Source organism: Phoca vitulina, unplaced genomic scaffold, assembly GCF_004348235.1.
Source record: "Phoca vitulina isolate PV1807 unplaced genomic scaffold, GSC_HSeal_1.0 scaffold5, whole genome shotgun sequence".
NCBI lineage: Eukaryota > Metazoa > Chordata > Mammalia > Carnivora > Phocidae > Phoca > Phoca vitulina.
The window spans coordinates 61,018,274-61,033,187 of record NW_022589708.1 but is presented as its reverse complement, the minus strand read 5'-3'; the positions used below and the strand labels follow the sequence as shown (position 1 = coordinate 61,033,187).

The following is a 14,914-nucleotide window of genomic DNA, read 5'->3' as shown; positions in this document are numbered from 1 at the left end:
TGGACAGGTGCAGGGGGGTTGGACAGGTGCAGGGGGGTTGGACAGGTACGGTGCAGATGGATGCGTGCAGGACATAGAACGTTGAGAGGTTGTGGCCACAAAACAGCTTTTGTGAATTTGAGATCCAAAGGGCAGAGTCATTTTGAACAATGACCAGGCCCAGGAGAGTGTACCTGTGCTGGTGGGTGAGCTGTGGTCCCTGCATCAGAAGGGAGAGAGGTCCTGTGAGGCCGGAGTGGTGGGGGGTTTTCACTGAAGGTGCTGAAAGGGCCAGTCAGCTGGACCCTTAGAATGAGTGGAAGTAGCTTTTAAGCCACCTTTCAGAAAACGAGCAAAACATCCCAGGATGTGAGATTTATTTAGAAAAACTTGAAAGTCACGGCCTATTCTCAGTACACGTTAATGCCAACTTCTGTCTTCTGCAGCTTGGATTTTCAAATAATGAGAGTTCATTGTTAAGTGATATAATTATCTTTTGTATATACTCTTTTTTTTTTTTCTTTTGTATATACTCTTAAAAGTACTTTCTGTCATCAAAATTGTGTGACTTTCTGGAGTGATGGAAACGTCCTAGATCTTGATCTGGGTGATTAGTGACGGATGTAGGTATGTATGTGGTGGGCAGAAAAATGGCCCCTGATGATGTCTGCACTCTCATCCCCAGAACTCCTTGGGGGGGGGGGGAGGATGATATTTTCAGTTTATGGAGCTGGATATCCAAATGGAAAGAAATTAACCTTAAGTCTCACCTCTTAACTTACACAAAGTTAATTTGCAGTATGTCATAGGCCTGATATGGAAGTTTATGAAAGTAGCAGCTCCTAGAAGGAAACTGTATGAATATTTTTAGTGTTTAGGCAGACAGATCTGCTACTGGAGCACAAAACATACTAACCATTAAAGCTGGTTTAGTTGGTTGGTAAGCTGGGCCTCGTTACCGTTCAGGACTTGTTCTGTCAGAAGAGCCACCACGAGCTGAGGGTGCGGGTACAGAACACAGCCTGGAACAGGTATGGGCGGTGCGGGCACCTGACAAGGACTCGTGTCCACAGCACATCCAGGACACAGGCAAACAATAGGGAAAGGCAGACAACTCAGTAAAGGGGTTTGGGGTCCACTGGATTCTTTGAGGGGGAACAAACCTCTGCTAAGGAGAATGTGATACTTAAAGGTACAGATCCTGGGGGTGAAGAGACCTGGTTTAGAAGCTAGCTTCATTACTTACTACCTGAGGGGTTTGGGGCACATTTTTAAATTTCTTTAACCCATTTCTCTATCTGTACAAGATATTGTACAGCTATTTTAAAGGAGGTCATCCATGTGCTTAGTGGAGGGCCTGGTGAGTTCTTGTTGTCGTCGTCTAATTAGAGCACTCATCCAGCTGGAACATTCCATTCTTGAGTATTGGCATCTTTTCATATGTCTGTGATTGTGTGCCTCTGTCTCTGGTGGGAGGGGGGCAGTGATGGAAACCAACCCCCATGGAGCTTCTTCAGGAGCTTTCATTTGCTTCCGTCAGGCTTGAACCTCCTGTTCTAAAAAAAGTTATTCTTCTAATCTGAATGATTTCTTACGTTTTATTCTAGAAAACTGTTACAGCAACCATGTTGGAAACCACAGTGCTGGGAATTCCTCAGCGCACCCCACAGCTGGCGTACCTGTGTCTGTGCAGGAAGAGGCTCCCCATGCTGGGGGGCTCCCTAAAAACCACAGCCCCGGCTCCTCGTCCAAGTCCCCGCAAGCCTCTACCACAGCGGCACCTCAGAAGTGCTTTTTACAGATCACAGGCATGACCTGTGCATCCTGTGTGTCCAACATAGAGAGAAACCTGCAGAAAGAAGCAGGTAAGAGGGGGCGCCTGGGTGGCTCAGTCGTTAAGTGTCTGCCTTCAGCTCAGGTCATGATCCCAGGGTCCTGGGATTGAGCCCCGCATCGGGCTCCCTGCTCAGAGGGAAGCCTGCTTCTCCCTCTCCCGCTCCCCCTGCTTGTGTTCCCTCTCTCGCGCTGCCTCTCTCTGTCAAATAAATAAATAAAATCTTAAAAAAAAAAAAAAAAAGAAGCAGGTAAGAGGCCTGCCCCCACATTAGACTTGGGGAGGCTGCGCCCATGTTAGGCTGGGGAGGCTGCATGTGCAGGCTGTCAGATGCTGCGGGCAGCAGGATGGGCATCGTGCTCTCCCTTCACAGTCCCCACTGACTCAGTTTATCAGCAGCCCTGATCATCTGGCAGCAAGTTCGTTGTATGATAGCAGAGAAGTCTGTCTGATGTTCTTGGGCACTTGGCATTGTGTTCTTTTGGAAGTGTTTAGCTTGTTTAAGATAGAATAGAATGTATCTCTGAGTGAGTTAGTGATGGGAAGTGCAATGTAAAGGTCCTGGCACATTCCATGGGTAGCTTCCTCAGTTAGCTTGTCCCGGTGGTCATCTCTGTTTTCCCCTCCAGCCCCAGCCATCGGCCTCACACTGTCGCATGAGTACATAGCCTGCAGTTTGTGGAGAAGTGGCAGTTTTGAACATCCCATCCTTTGCTCCTGTAAATCACAGAGTGTTGTAGAAGGGCCACAGTGTTGTCCTCTAAACTGCATTTCCAATACTGTCTCTTAAACCTGAAAGTGCAGCAATAATCCGGTCCTAGTCTTTTGTTTGGAAAATATCTTAACCCTGACTCCAGCAGAGTCACTTTCTCTCTCTCCATGTATCTCTCTGCTCAGACTCCTTGGCCTTCACAGTCAGCCCGAAAGTAGGGTGACACGTTTCCAGCCTCTGGTTCCCTATGCTGTATGTGTCCTGGAGCTCTAGAACGACTGTTTGCAAATTGAGGCGTGCTTGTCATCCATGGGCTGGCTGCTCATAAAATATCCTATATCTCATGGTGCCTGTGACTCCCCCATTTTTATCCATTATGGCATCCTTTCTAAAGCACATGTCTTTGTTTTATGTGAATGAGTCGTGTTTCCCCCTCAAACTCACACAATAGTGTTAGCAAGGTACAGATCTCACTGGACTTACAATAGCATTATGTCCCAATAAACCCATCATACGCTGAAAATATCCTGAGTCGAAAATACATTTAATCCACCTAACCTAGGGCACATCGTAGCTTGGCCGAACCGACCTTACGCGGGTCAGAACGTATGTCGGTTGTTCCCACAGCTGATGGGAGCCGAGGCGCTCAGCCGCTGCCCGGCACGTCCAGAGAAGGCTTTACAGCATAGCGCTAGCCCCAGGAAAGGTCCGGATCCACAGTTGGAAGTGCGGTTTCTGCTGAACGTGTATCACCTTTGCACCATCACAAAGTCGAAAAGTTGTAAGCCAGACTGTTACATGTTGGAGATGGTCTGCAGCCTGGGAGTTCTCTTCCACTTCTGAAAGGGCTTAGAGAGTGAAAAAGAGGGAGGAAAAGTACCTTTGAAAGAATTTTTTTTCTGTGTGTGAAAAGTGTCTGAAGAAAAAAGTCCACCACTGATGGAATAGTAGTTGCGAGCTGCAGACCGTATCCCTTGCGGTGAGGTGTGTGTGCCCTCGGCACCCTTGGCATCTTCTGGAGCCTGACTCAGTAACGCCCGGCCAGCAGCACAGAGACTGTGTGGGAGCGGGGTGCATCTGCAGAACCCCAGACCCACTCCAGACCGACTGAACCAGAATCTGGAGTTTAACAGGGTCCTCAGGTGGTTCATGTGCCCATCAAAATGTGAGAAGCATTGTTCTAGAACACTGGTTCTCACACTTGGCTGGTGCATTAAAGTCGCGTGGCACCCACCCTGAGGGCTTCTGATTTAACTGGTTTGAGTTTAGGGCCGGGCCTGGTGATCGCCAAGTGATCCTAGTGTGCAGTCAGGTTTGAGGACTCCTCTTCTAGAGGCTTCTGGGGCAGATGTGTTTCTTTGTTAGGTTATGTTGACTTTGTCATCTCAGAGGCCTTGCCTGGAGTGTTATAACTGTGGCCCGATGGTTCCAGGTATTCTCTCGGTGCTGGTTGCCCTGATGGCCGGGAAGGCAGAGGTTAAGTATAACCCAGAAGTCATCCAGCCACTGGAGATAGCTCGGCTCATCAGTGACTTGGGCTTTGAGGCGGTGGTAATGGAAGACTACACAGGCTCAGACGGCGACCTCGAGCTGATCGTAAGTGCGGCCGGCGGCTGGGCAGGAGCTGGGGGCGGGAGCTGGGGCCGCAGGGCTGCAGGCCTCCGACAGGGGCCAGGAAACTTCTCCCGTTTTACACATATCCTGTGTGTTGTTGGGGTTTTGTTTGTTGTGTTTTCCTTTGAAGCCAACAACGACGACCTGTTCATTTTGTGAGGAATGTCGGGCCTGTCACAGTCATAGGGCTGCACCCCACTGGGCGCATCCACGGTGTGAGGAGGAGGGGGAGGTGAGTGGTGGGAGTGTAGGAAGAAGAGGCATTTAAATGGCAGCTGTCCAGAGCTTGGATTTGAGGGCGTTGAACCTGAACACATTCCAGAAAGCCCAGAGGCGTCTCGAGGCCAGAGGGGGTGAGTCAGTGTGGTAGCCAGGGCCCCTGGTGCTATCACAGCCCGCCTGCAGGCACAGGGGCGTCTGGGAGCTAAGTGGCGACCAGTGTCCCGTAGCACCCAGCCTGCGGTGGCGGCCAAGGCTGGATGCCAGGGTGGTAGGGGAGGTTATTGTTTGCTGTCTGTCCAGGTTACCAGAGGTACATGACAGCACATCGTCGCAACACTAGGTACTAGACTCGCATTTCCACTGTGCTGTATTCACAAGCACTTCTGTATAAAGCTCTTTTTGTGTAAATAAAGGGAGGCTTAGGACAAGGAATTGAGTAGTGCCATTGTACCGAGGAGGAAGAGCCTTAACTCCCTTACCGTGTTTAGTCACTGCCATTATGGTAAGTAAATGTTTGAGTACTAAGGACGCGAGTGGCACTTTGAGCTCTTGATAAGGGGCCTTCTTTGTCGAGCAAACCCTTTGCTCTGGATGGGCCTCCCGGTGTATGGTCAGGTGAAGTGTTCTGCTCTCCGGCTTCCAGCCCGCGGCACCCCTGAGTCCGGAGCGTGGCCCCCGCTGCAGACCCCAGCCCCAATGGGGATGCCTCTGCCAGCTCAGACCACTGTGGAAAATCTAGATCATGAATATTATTGGGAAAGGTGAAAACATTGTTTTTTGAATACACATTTTAATCTTTATTTTGCCAATAAGAGAAAAAGATAATAAAGAAATGGGTAAGACAAATGCATAACTAAATTATTACTTCGTTATACGTGTATGTATTTGTCTATAGGTCCAAATGACAAAAGAATTTATTCATTGAGTTAATGGGTTTAATTGTGTTGAGAAAAGGTAGCTTATAAATAAAAGATGTATGACATGGTTTTTGAACTTAATTTATGCAGGTGTGGGATCCCGGTTATGAATAGTTCCTAAAATATATTCTATTTGAATTTTAATCTCCACAAGATATTCTTGCACAGAATTGAACATACAAAGAGTATCGATGACATACTAAGCACTGCAGAACTTTGAACAAAGCAGAGCTAGAATTGTGAAGAGGTTTTATCAGAGTCATACTCATTGTCTGGGTTCCAATTTTATTAGAGCTGCCTAAAGTATTTTAAATGTTCCAGATTTTTAAGTGTCAGGTTAATATTTGCAAATTACAACACTCTTGCGATGTAATGCTTGTTAAAACCTAAAGGAATTGAATTACAATAGCTATGGTAATATATAATGTATTCTTTTTTTTAAATTTAAATTCAATTAACATATAGTGTATCATTAGTTTCAGTGGTAGAGTTCAGTGATTCATCAGTCTTATATAACACCCAGTGCTCATTAAATCACGAGCCCTCCTGAATGTCCATCACCCAGTTACCCCATCCCCCACCCCTACCCCCTCCCCTCCAGCCACCCTCAGTTTGTTTCCTATGATTAAGAGTCTCTTATGGTTTGTCTCTCTCTCTGATTTCATCTTGTTTTATTTTTCCCTCTCTTCCCCTATGATCCTCTTTTGTTTCTTAAAAAATTCCACATGAGTGAAATCATGTGATAATTGTCTTTCTCTGATTGACTTATTTCACTCAGCGTAATACCCTCTAGTTCCATCCACATTATTGCAAATGGCAAGATTTCATTTTTTTTTTGATGGCTGAGTAATAATCCATTGTATATATATATATACCACATCTTCTTTATCCATTCATCTGTCAGTGGACATCTGGGCTCTTTCCATTTGGCTATTGTAGACATTGCTGCTATAAACATTGGGGTGCACGTACCCCTTCAGATCACTACATTTGTATCTTTGGGGTAAATACCTAGTAGTGCAATTGCTGGGTTGTATGGTAGCTCTATTTTCAACTTTTTGAGGAACCTCCATACTGTTTTCCAGAGTGGCTGCATCAGCTAGCATTCCCACCAACAGTGTAGGAGGGTTCCCCTTTCTCCGCATCCTCGCCAACATCTGTCGTTTCCTGACTTGTTAATTTTAGCCATTCTGACTGGTGTGAGGTAGTATCTCATTGAGGTTTTGATTTGGATTTCCCTGATGCCGAGTGATGTTGAGCATTTTATCATGTGTCTGTTGGCCATTTGTATGTCTTCTTTGGAGAAATGTTTCTTCATGTCTTCTGCCCATTTCTTGATTAGACTATTTGCCCTTTGGGTGTTGAGTTTGATAAGTTCTTTATAGATTTTGGATACTAGCCTTTTATTTGATATGTCATTTGCAAATCTCTTCTCCCATTCTGTCGGTTGTCTTTTGGTTTTGTTGACTTGTTTCCTTTGCTGTGCAAAAACGTTTTATCTTGATGAGGTCCCAATAGTTCATTTTTGCCCTTGCTTCCCTTGCCTTTGTTGATGTGTCTAGGCAGAAATTGCTGCAGCCGAGGTCGAAGAGGTTGCTGCCTGTGTTCTCCTCAAGGATTTTGATGGATTCCTGTCGCACATTTAGGTCTTTCATCCATTTGGAGTCTATTTTTGTGTATGGTATAAGGAAATGGTCCAGTTTCAATCTTCTGCATGTGGCTGTCCAATTTTCTCAACACCATTTGTTGAAGAGACTGTCTTTTTTCCATTGGATATTTTTTCCTGCTTTTTCGAAGATTAGTTGACCATAGAGTTGAGGGTCCATTTCTGGGCTCTCTATTCTGTTCCATTGATCCATGTGTCTGTTTTTGTGCCAGTACCATACTGTCTTGATGATTACAGCTTTGTAATAGAGCTTGAAGCCTGGAATTGTGATTTTCTTTTTCAACATTTCTTTGGCTATTTGGGGTCTTTTCTAGTTCCATACAAATTTTAGGATTATTTGTTCCAGCTCTGTGAAAAAAGTGGATGGTATTTTGTTAGGGATTGCATTGAATGCATAGATTGCTCTGGATAACGTAGACGTTTGAACAATATTTGTTCTTCCAATCCATGAGCATGGAATGTTTCTCCATTTCTTTGTGTCTTCCTCAATTTCTTTCATAAGTGTTCTATAGTTTTCTGAGTACAGATCCTTTGCCTCTTTGGTTAGGTTTATTCCTAGGTTTCTTACAGGTTTTGGTGTAATTGTAAATGGGATTGATTCCTTAATTTCTCTTTCTTCTCTATCATTGTTAGTGTATAGACATGCAACTGATTTCTGTGCATTGATTTTATATCCTGCCACTTTACTGAATTCCTATATGAGTTCTAGCAGTTTTGGGGTGGAGTCTTTTGGGTTTTCCACATAAAGTATCATGTCATCTGCAAGGAGTGAGAGTTTGATTTCTTTGCTGATTCAGATGCCTTTTATTTCTTTTTGTTGTCTGATTGCTGAGGCTAGGACTTCTAGTACCATGTTGCACAACAGTGGTAAGAGTGGGCATCCCTGCCGTGTTCCTGACCTTAGGGGAAATCTCTCAGTTCGGTGAAAACATTCATTGAGCAATGTTCGAAGCAGTCTCAATAGTTGTATCATCATCATCACACGTTCAGATACTGTCTGTAGACGTTTTATGTCTGTATTTAATGAGCGTTCTGGGAAATGTTGACCACTGATGCTCAAGAGAGTGACTTGTCTGGCTTGCCTAACACATATTACAGGGATGGCATGTCTCATTTCCGACTCCCTTTCTCACATCCATATGCACAGCGTGGCAGAAGTGGCAAAACAGAGAGGGTAGGGTGGCTTACGAAAGCTCCTCACTGTCAGAGCTGGAAGTCAGTGTTGGTTTGTCGCCATCTGCTTTGTGACTGGCTATGTCTCTCGTCCCTGAGTTGGGGAAGAACCACTGTTTACCTGCCCTCAGCCCCTGGGGGAGCGTCCCGGAGGAAAATCTTGCACATGGGATCTGGAGGTGGGAGTCCAGAGCCTTGGGAATGATGCCGTGGAAGGAGGAAGGGCTCGTGGCTGCCTGTTGACCCCGCTCCCTGTGTGCCTTTGATGGGATCCTCTCAATCCCAAGTGAGTAGTATTTTTGTCATCCTGTGTGGCAGATCACGGGGATGACCTGCGCATCCTGTGTTCACAACATAGAGTCCAAACTCACAAGGACAAACGGCATCACCTACGCGTCTGTGGCCCTTGCCACCAGCAAAGCCCATGTGAAGTTCGATCCTGAAATTATCGGTGCACGGGATATTGTCCGAATTATCGAGGTAAGTCATTCGTTAAAAAACATTATACAAACTAATGTAACGTGTCTCAACTCTACTTCAATTTAAAAAATATGCCCCCTTTTTAAAAAACAGTGATCTATAATCATTGTGGAAAAATGAGAAAATATAGCTAACCAAAAAATTAAAAAGAAAAGAAAAAGGTCACCTAACCTATCCTTCAAGCTTTCCCATGGAAGTGAAGGTGAATCGTTTTAAAATAAACTGAAATTAAGTAAATATCAGATAATCTGAGGGTGAAAATCAGTGAATTCCTGAATTCCCTGAGAAACATCAATATCAGTAAGATACCTGGGCACATGGGGTTAAATTACCTAATTGTAATTATAAAGTATTACTTATATCTGTACCAAGTATCTGTAGACCAAAGGATTGTTGGTAATGAGAGGAGTTACACTGCATTTTACCACTATGCTGGGCCTGCTTGACAATGAGAGAGTTTAGTTGTTTCTCGTTTGGAAAATCAATTAGAATAGTTTTCACACACTGCCTCCCTCTGTTCCCTCCCTCGCTTTGTCCACAGACAATCCATTTCCTTTGTAAGGTCTGTTGATAGCACACCATAAGAGGGTGAGCATTAGTGGTGATCTGAATGGGTTACAACAGTCCAGACTGAGCTAGGTTAACTCACAAGATGAACTGATGGTCAGGATAAACTCAAGTTTAGCAGGAAGTGCTAATGCAGGGAAACCTCTAGTAGCAGCCTCGGTGTCGTCTTTCATTTTCTCTTCGTTGTGTGTGTGCTGAGGAGACAGGTTGTGTGTTGTGCGGCCTGGCGGAGCTCCCTGATGTGTGTTACCGCTCCTCCTGCCGCTGCTGCTATAACCCCCCGTCTCAGAGGCAGACAGCACAGCTTCTCTGTCAGGTGGGGAGAGATCCCCAGGGAGGTTAAGTGACCCCGCTCACTGGTATCCTGCTAAACCTTGCAGGACCGGCCCTCAGACCCACACCTCACAGTTCCAAGCTCAGCGGCCTTTCGATTTTTGCCACAGCACAGGCCTTACGGAACAGTAGTGAGGGGCCATTGGTGAGGCCGGGGAGGCAGACTGATGTGCCGTCGGAGGGACGGTCCCAGGGGGTGCTCGGACCACATCTCTGTCACCTTCTTACTCCTCGTGCCCCTCCTGGCCTCCACGCCACTGGCTGAGCTCGGTGCAGGAGCATCTCTGTGCTCATTTGAGGAATATTGCTGATGTCTGGCCCCCGTTTCTGCATCTCTGCTGCCTCCTTCCCTAATGTAACTAGGCCGGTGTTCGTTGTAAGAGGGTTTGTCTTTAGACAGTCTTAGATGCCCTTTCTCCAACCGTAACTTTTCATTTTCGTGCGAAATCCCATTATCAGAGTCCTGGGGCCCCTCCTTATATCGTCCTGACCGACAGGACATTTCCTGGCGGCCTTTCCCATGTAATTTCGTAAAGGGGTCCGATCAGATGAGGCGGAGAGGGTCAGGGAGCGAGGTGGCGAAAGAATTGCTGGAGTTTATTCCCTGAAAAGAGCCAGCAGATTGTGGTGCGGTGCCCGTCTGGCTTCAGGGGAAGCCTCGGCTTGCAGGTGCCAAAGGAGCCAGGGTCTGCTCGCCGGGGAGAGGCCCAGGCTGGGAGCCCAGAGACCTGTTCACTGAGCACGGGGCCTTGCTCTTCTGGTAGCATGATGGCTCTGAGCTGCAGTTCCCTCAGGCCGGGAATGACAGCGCCTGACCTGACCACTCCCTAGTTGGGGTTCCTCACACAAAAATTCTGTGTGTATAAATTTGTCATTGATCAGCCTCGGGGCATGTTGAAGTTTCTCCCAGAACCTGCTGCCTTTGCCCGCGGAGGGACCAGGAGTCGCCATCTGAGGCCAGCCCCTGAGGATGACACAGTCTGTAAGCATAGATGGTGCTGGACCTCTGACAGGATTTGTAGTGTGATTTGGGTACGGAAGTCATGAGCGGAAAAACCAATACAGTCTTTTGAGGCGATTTTTGATTAACTTTCTAATTTCCAAAGATGTAAAATGCTTTCTACCAATGCATGTTTTAACCAAGTTCTTTCCTCCCTGTTTCTCACTTCTCTTTTTTTTAATAATAAGGAAATCGGCTTTCATGCTTCCCCGGCCCAGAGAAACCCCAGCGCGCATCACTTGGACCACAAGGTGGAAATAAAGCAGTAGGTAGAACAGAAAAGGTACACTGGCGCTCTTGACTGAGTGTCCCCCCCTCGCCGGGCCTGACTGCCTCATTCTGTGCTCATGGGTGTCCCTGCTGTCCTGGCTTCCCACAGCACCTTCCACTTGGAGGAGTTGCCTTTGCTGCCCCTGTGATGCTACCCTCCTAAAGCAGTGCTGTCCGACAGAACGTTCTGCGGTGGCAGAGATGTTCTATACCCACACTGCCCGGGACGCTAGCCACCAGCTGCGGAGCACTTAGTACGAGCGAGGAGCTGAATTCTTCATTTCATTTCATCTTAACTGATTTTAATTTAAATCGCCACTTACGGCTGGTGGCTGACTTAAGTTGGGAGGAAGAGAGTGGATTTTTTTCTTTCACAACAGAGTATTTTAAGACTTTATTTGAATGGGTTCTAGAAGTAGGGTCTGAGGGCAGGAACCATGGTCATTGGAAAGAAAATGGCCTGGGAAAAAGGCAGCCTGAGTTCATTCATTGTTGCAGATGTTCACTTACTCATTCAACAAACACAAGGGTGCTTTTGTATGCAGGGCACGATGCCAAGTGCTAGGGATGAATAGGATACCATCCCTGCCTTGGAGAGGCCCATAGCTGGGCTAGGAATGAGTGGTTGAGCAGTGGATCAAGTGGGTTCAGGGGGTCTGGGAAGCCAACCAGCAGGGGACACGTGATCTGAGCCTCGAAGAATGAGAGGAGGTTTGCCAGGCTGTGGGGGTGGGGGTCGGGGGTTGACATGAGGGTCTTCTAGGGGCATGGAGGCAGGGGGCCTTCAGGGATTCCTGTGAGCTCTGTTCAGCATGCCTGGAGCAGGGAAGGCCTGACAGGAGAGGCACCTGGAAAGCGAGCAAGGGGCTAATTCTCGGGGCCCTGGGCGACAGGCTGAGAGTCTGAGACTTCAGTCCTGCGGCCCGCGGTTTGCAGACCGGAGTGGAGGCATGCTAGAGCTTCCACGACACATGGTGGGAATTTCATGGATGCTGACGTGAGACCACAGCTGTCACCTGCAACCCCCACGTCAAACTTTGGTGTTCACCAAGATGGCTTTACAGTTCTCACTGCCTATATTAAGTAATAGTTTAAAAATCAAATGTAAAAGTAAGGTCAGACTAATAAATTTTGCTTTTATCTGTTTTTACTTGGGAGTCTGTATAAGATTTTATTTTGAAAAAAGAGCAGTAGGCCGCCATATGGACCGGGATGTTCCACTTCTTTGGGTTCTCAGTTCTGGGCCTCAGTTGCCCTCCCTATGGATTAGAGGCAACAGGTCAGCCTCGGACGGGCAGGGGCGTCTAGTATATCTCTGGCACGTCCTTGCCAAGTTTAAACCTGTCGGTGCTCTCAGGTGGCTGGTGTCAGGGAGGGAGCCTTCCCTTCGTTTCACACCACTGGTTGTCTGTCCCAGACGATCTGAAACTGAGTCCCCAGGAGGAGACCAGCCCACAATCCCAGTGACAGGTGATACCTGACAGGCCGGTGTCCCTGCTTTGCTCTGCAGGTGGAAGAAGTCTTTTCTGTGCAGCCTGGTGTTCGGCATCCCCGTCATGGGTCTGATGATCTATATGTTGGTGCCCAGCAACGAGCCCCACGAGTCTATGGTCCTGGACCACAACATCATTCCAGGACTGTCCATTCTAAATCTCATCTTCTTTATCTTGTGTACCTTTGTCCAGGTGTGTATCAGAAAGGGCCAACCTCTGCCCTCCCTGCCTGTGTGTGGCCGACAGGTTCTCCGCCCTCCCGTGCCAGACACAGCCCTTCAGCCTGGCTATCACAGCTGTCCTGCAGGGGCTCTTTTCTCTGTCTTACGGCTGGGGGGGGGGGGGGGGAGGGGGGGGCTGGGTGCAAGATGCTTAAAAGGACCTGGTTTTACCGTCACTTTCACGGTTGTAGGTGCTCAAACTCTCCCTGGAGTAGCAAGCCCTGAGACAGGCCTCCTGGAACTTCTCCTCCAGGGGTGATATTAAGGAGCTAGCTGAGTTGCTGCTGCTGGGAAGTGTGCCCTCTGTCTGTTTTAGAATATAAAATAAAACTCCTGCCTTAACGACAGGATGCTTAGTTGAAGACTATCTGAGGGCAATATTTGTGGCCTGAATTTGCTTGTTCCTGTATTTTCTTTTTAATTACAAATGTAAAGTATATTTATTGTAGACAATTCAAACCATGCTGAAGGAGAAGCAGCAAAGGGGAAGATACTCTTTCACTGGAATCATACTCCGCCTCCAGCCCAATCCTGTTCCCCAGGGTTACCTTAGTATTAGTACTAGTTGGACGTGTATGTTTACAGATCTTCATCTATGTAGAGAAAATACACATGTGCTTATATATGTAGGTGTGTGTACGTGTTCACATAATACAGACACATGGGCTTTTTATTTTTTAACTGGAATAGGATCATACTAGATAAATTGATTTATAACTGGCTTTTTCACTTAACCATGTATTATGGGCATCTTTCATGCCAGTGGTTTATAGATCTAGCACATTCTTTCTCAGGACTGCAGAGCACTGTCCACAGTATAAATGGACCATGCTTTATGTCCCCATGGCCCCCTTGCCCTGTTGATGGACATTCAGGTTATGTACTCTGGGTTTTAAAGGTCCCCCAAGACCTTGACCCTACGTTCCTGTGCCAGAAATCCATAGGCCTGTGTATCAGGAAATACATTTCCTGCACGTCCCCTGCCGAGGAGAAAGTCATGTCCAAGCACTTGCAGGCGCGAGGGGCCTCTGGGCATCTGGTGGCTCCTTGGGCTCCGGGCCTCCTTGAGCAGCTGTTGCTTCCTCTGCTGTCTTTCAGCTCCTTGGCGGGTGGTACTTCTACGTCCAGGCCTACAGATCTCTGAGGCACAGGGCGGCCAACATGGATGTGCTCATTGTGCTGGCCACCAGCATCGCCTACACCTACTCGCTCTTCATCCTGGTGGTGGCTGTGGCCGAGAAGGCGGAGAGGAGCCCTGTGACCTTCTTCGACACCCCTCCCATGCTCTTTGTGTTCATTGCCCTGGGGCGGTGGCTGGAACACGTGGCAAAGGTAACCGCAGCTGCAGGTGAAAAAAGAACTGTTCTTCAGTAATGTAAATCTTGATTCATCTGAACACCTTATTTAGAATTACTAATTACACACAGTCTAGAGAAAGACTTAAAGAAATGTGACACCTACGTATAATTAGGTGTTCTGATCACTAATCTCCAAATTGGTTGCTACTTCCGAAATCCCAGCTAATCTGGTTAATTATTGAAACCTTTGTTCAGGCACATTGCATAATGGAAATTTCAGGGCAGCGCCCACACCACCTCTTTGTACATAACTGACTATATGGCTTATTAGTCTACACATCCACGTTTCCATCTGAGGGTCATGCCATTTTTAACACCCTGCATTATACCCACATTTTAACCTATTCTATAAAAGAGTAGGACTCAAGCTCTAAGAGAAATTAGATTGAACCCCAAAAAAAAAAAAAGCAGCTAATGGACAGACTGGTTTTGTATTTTCTGCTGAAATGTAATTCATGGCACTTTGTGGCATTGTACGTTCAGTGCGGCAGTGACATGGCTGCGTGTCGACGGCAGTGAGTAACATCTCTCCTGGAGGGGCCTTTTCACGTGCACTGTGGCTGTGTTAGGGGGTCAGCCTCTTTCCGCAGGGGCTTTCTGTAACCCCAGCCGCTTTTCACGCCAGCCTAGTGAGTGTTGGTCTGGCTTTGCACGGGTCAGCTTACAATAGCTCTTGTTTTCCATTCTGATTATTTCCTAGAGCAAAACCTCAGAAGCCCTTGCCAAACTCATGTCTCTCCAAGCCACGGAAGCCACTGTTGTGACCCTTGGCGAGGACAACTTGATCATCAGGTGGGTTCTCTACATCCAGAGTTTTCAACCAGTTTATATTAATCTGTGTAATACACCTCAAGACACCCAGCATCTTCATGACGTTACACTAGACCTTGCGGGGGCAGGCAGAGACTTGTACGGTCAGATCTGTCCTCTCGATCCAGGTAATTAACAAGGCATTTACAGACTACAGCATGTGCAAGAGTTCAGGGTGGGGTGTGTGTAGGCTAAATGACAAATGAGAGGTCTAGGTGACTAGTGTTCCCGGACTACAGAAGGGGAAGGCTAGAGGCGGTCAGGG

General features: G+C 47.2%; 1 protein-coding gene across 1 annotated transcript in view; it reads left to right on the top strand.

The window, feature by feature from the left end:
- The window catches only part of ATP7B (ATPase copper transporting beta), a 71,886-nt gene that overhangs the window by 36,569 nt on the left and 20,403 nt on the right, over positions 1–14,914 (top strand). Inside the window, exons 4-10 of the mRNA XM_032403091.1 lie at positions 1,587–1,844; positions 3,958–4,121; positions 8,436–8,597; positions 10,686–10,762; positions 12,278–12,452; positions 13,580–13,813; positions 14,540–14,631. Coding sequence (XP_032258982.1) covers positions 1,587–1,844; positions 3,958–4,121; positions 8,436–8,597; positions 10,686–10,762; positions 12,278–12,452; positions 13,580–13,813; positions 14,540–14,631 — 1,162 coding nt within the window. The remainder of the gene's footprint in view (positions 1–1,586; positions 1,845–3,957; positions 4,122–8,435; positions 8,598–10,685; positions 10,763–12,277; positions 12,453–13,579; positions 13,814–14,539; positions 14,632–14,914) is intronic.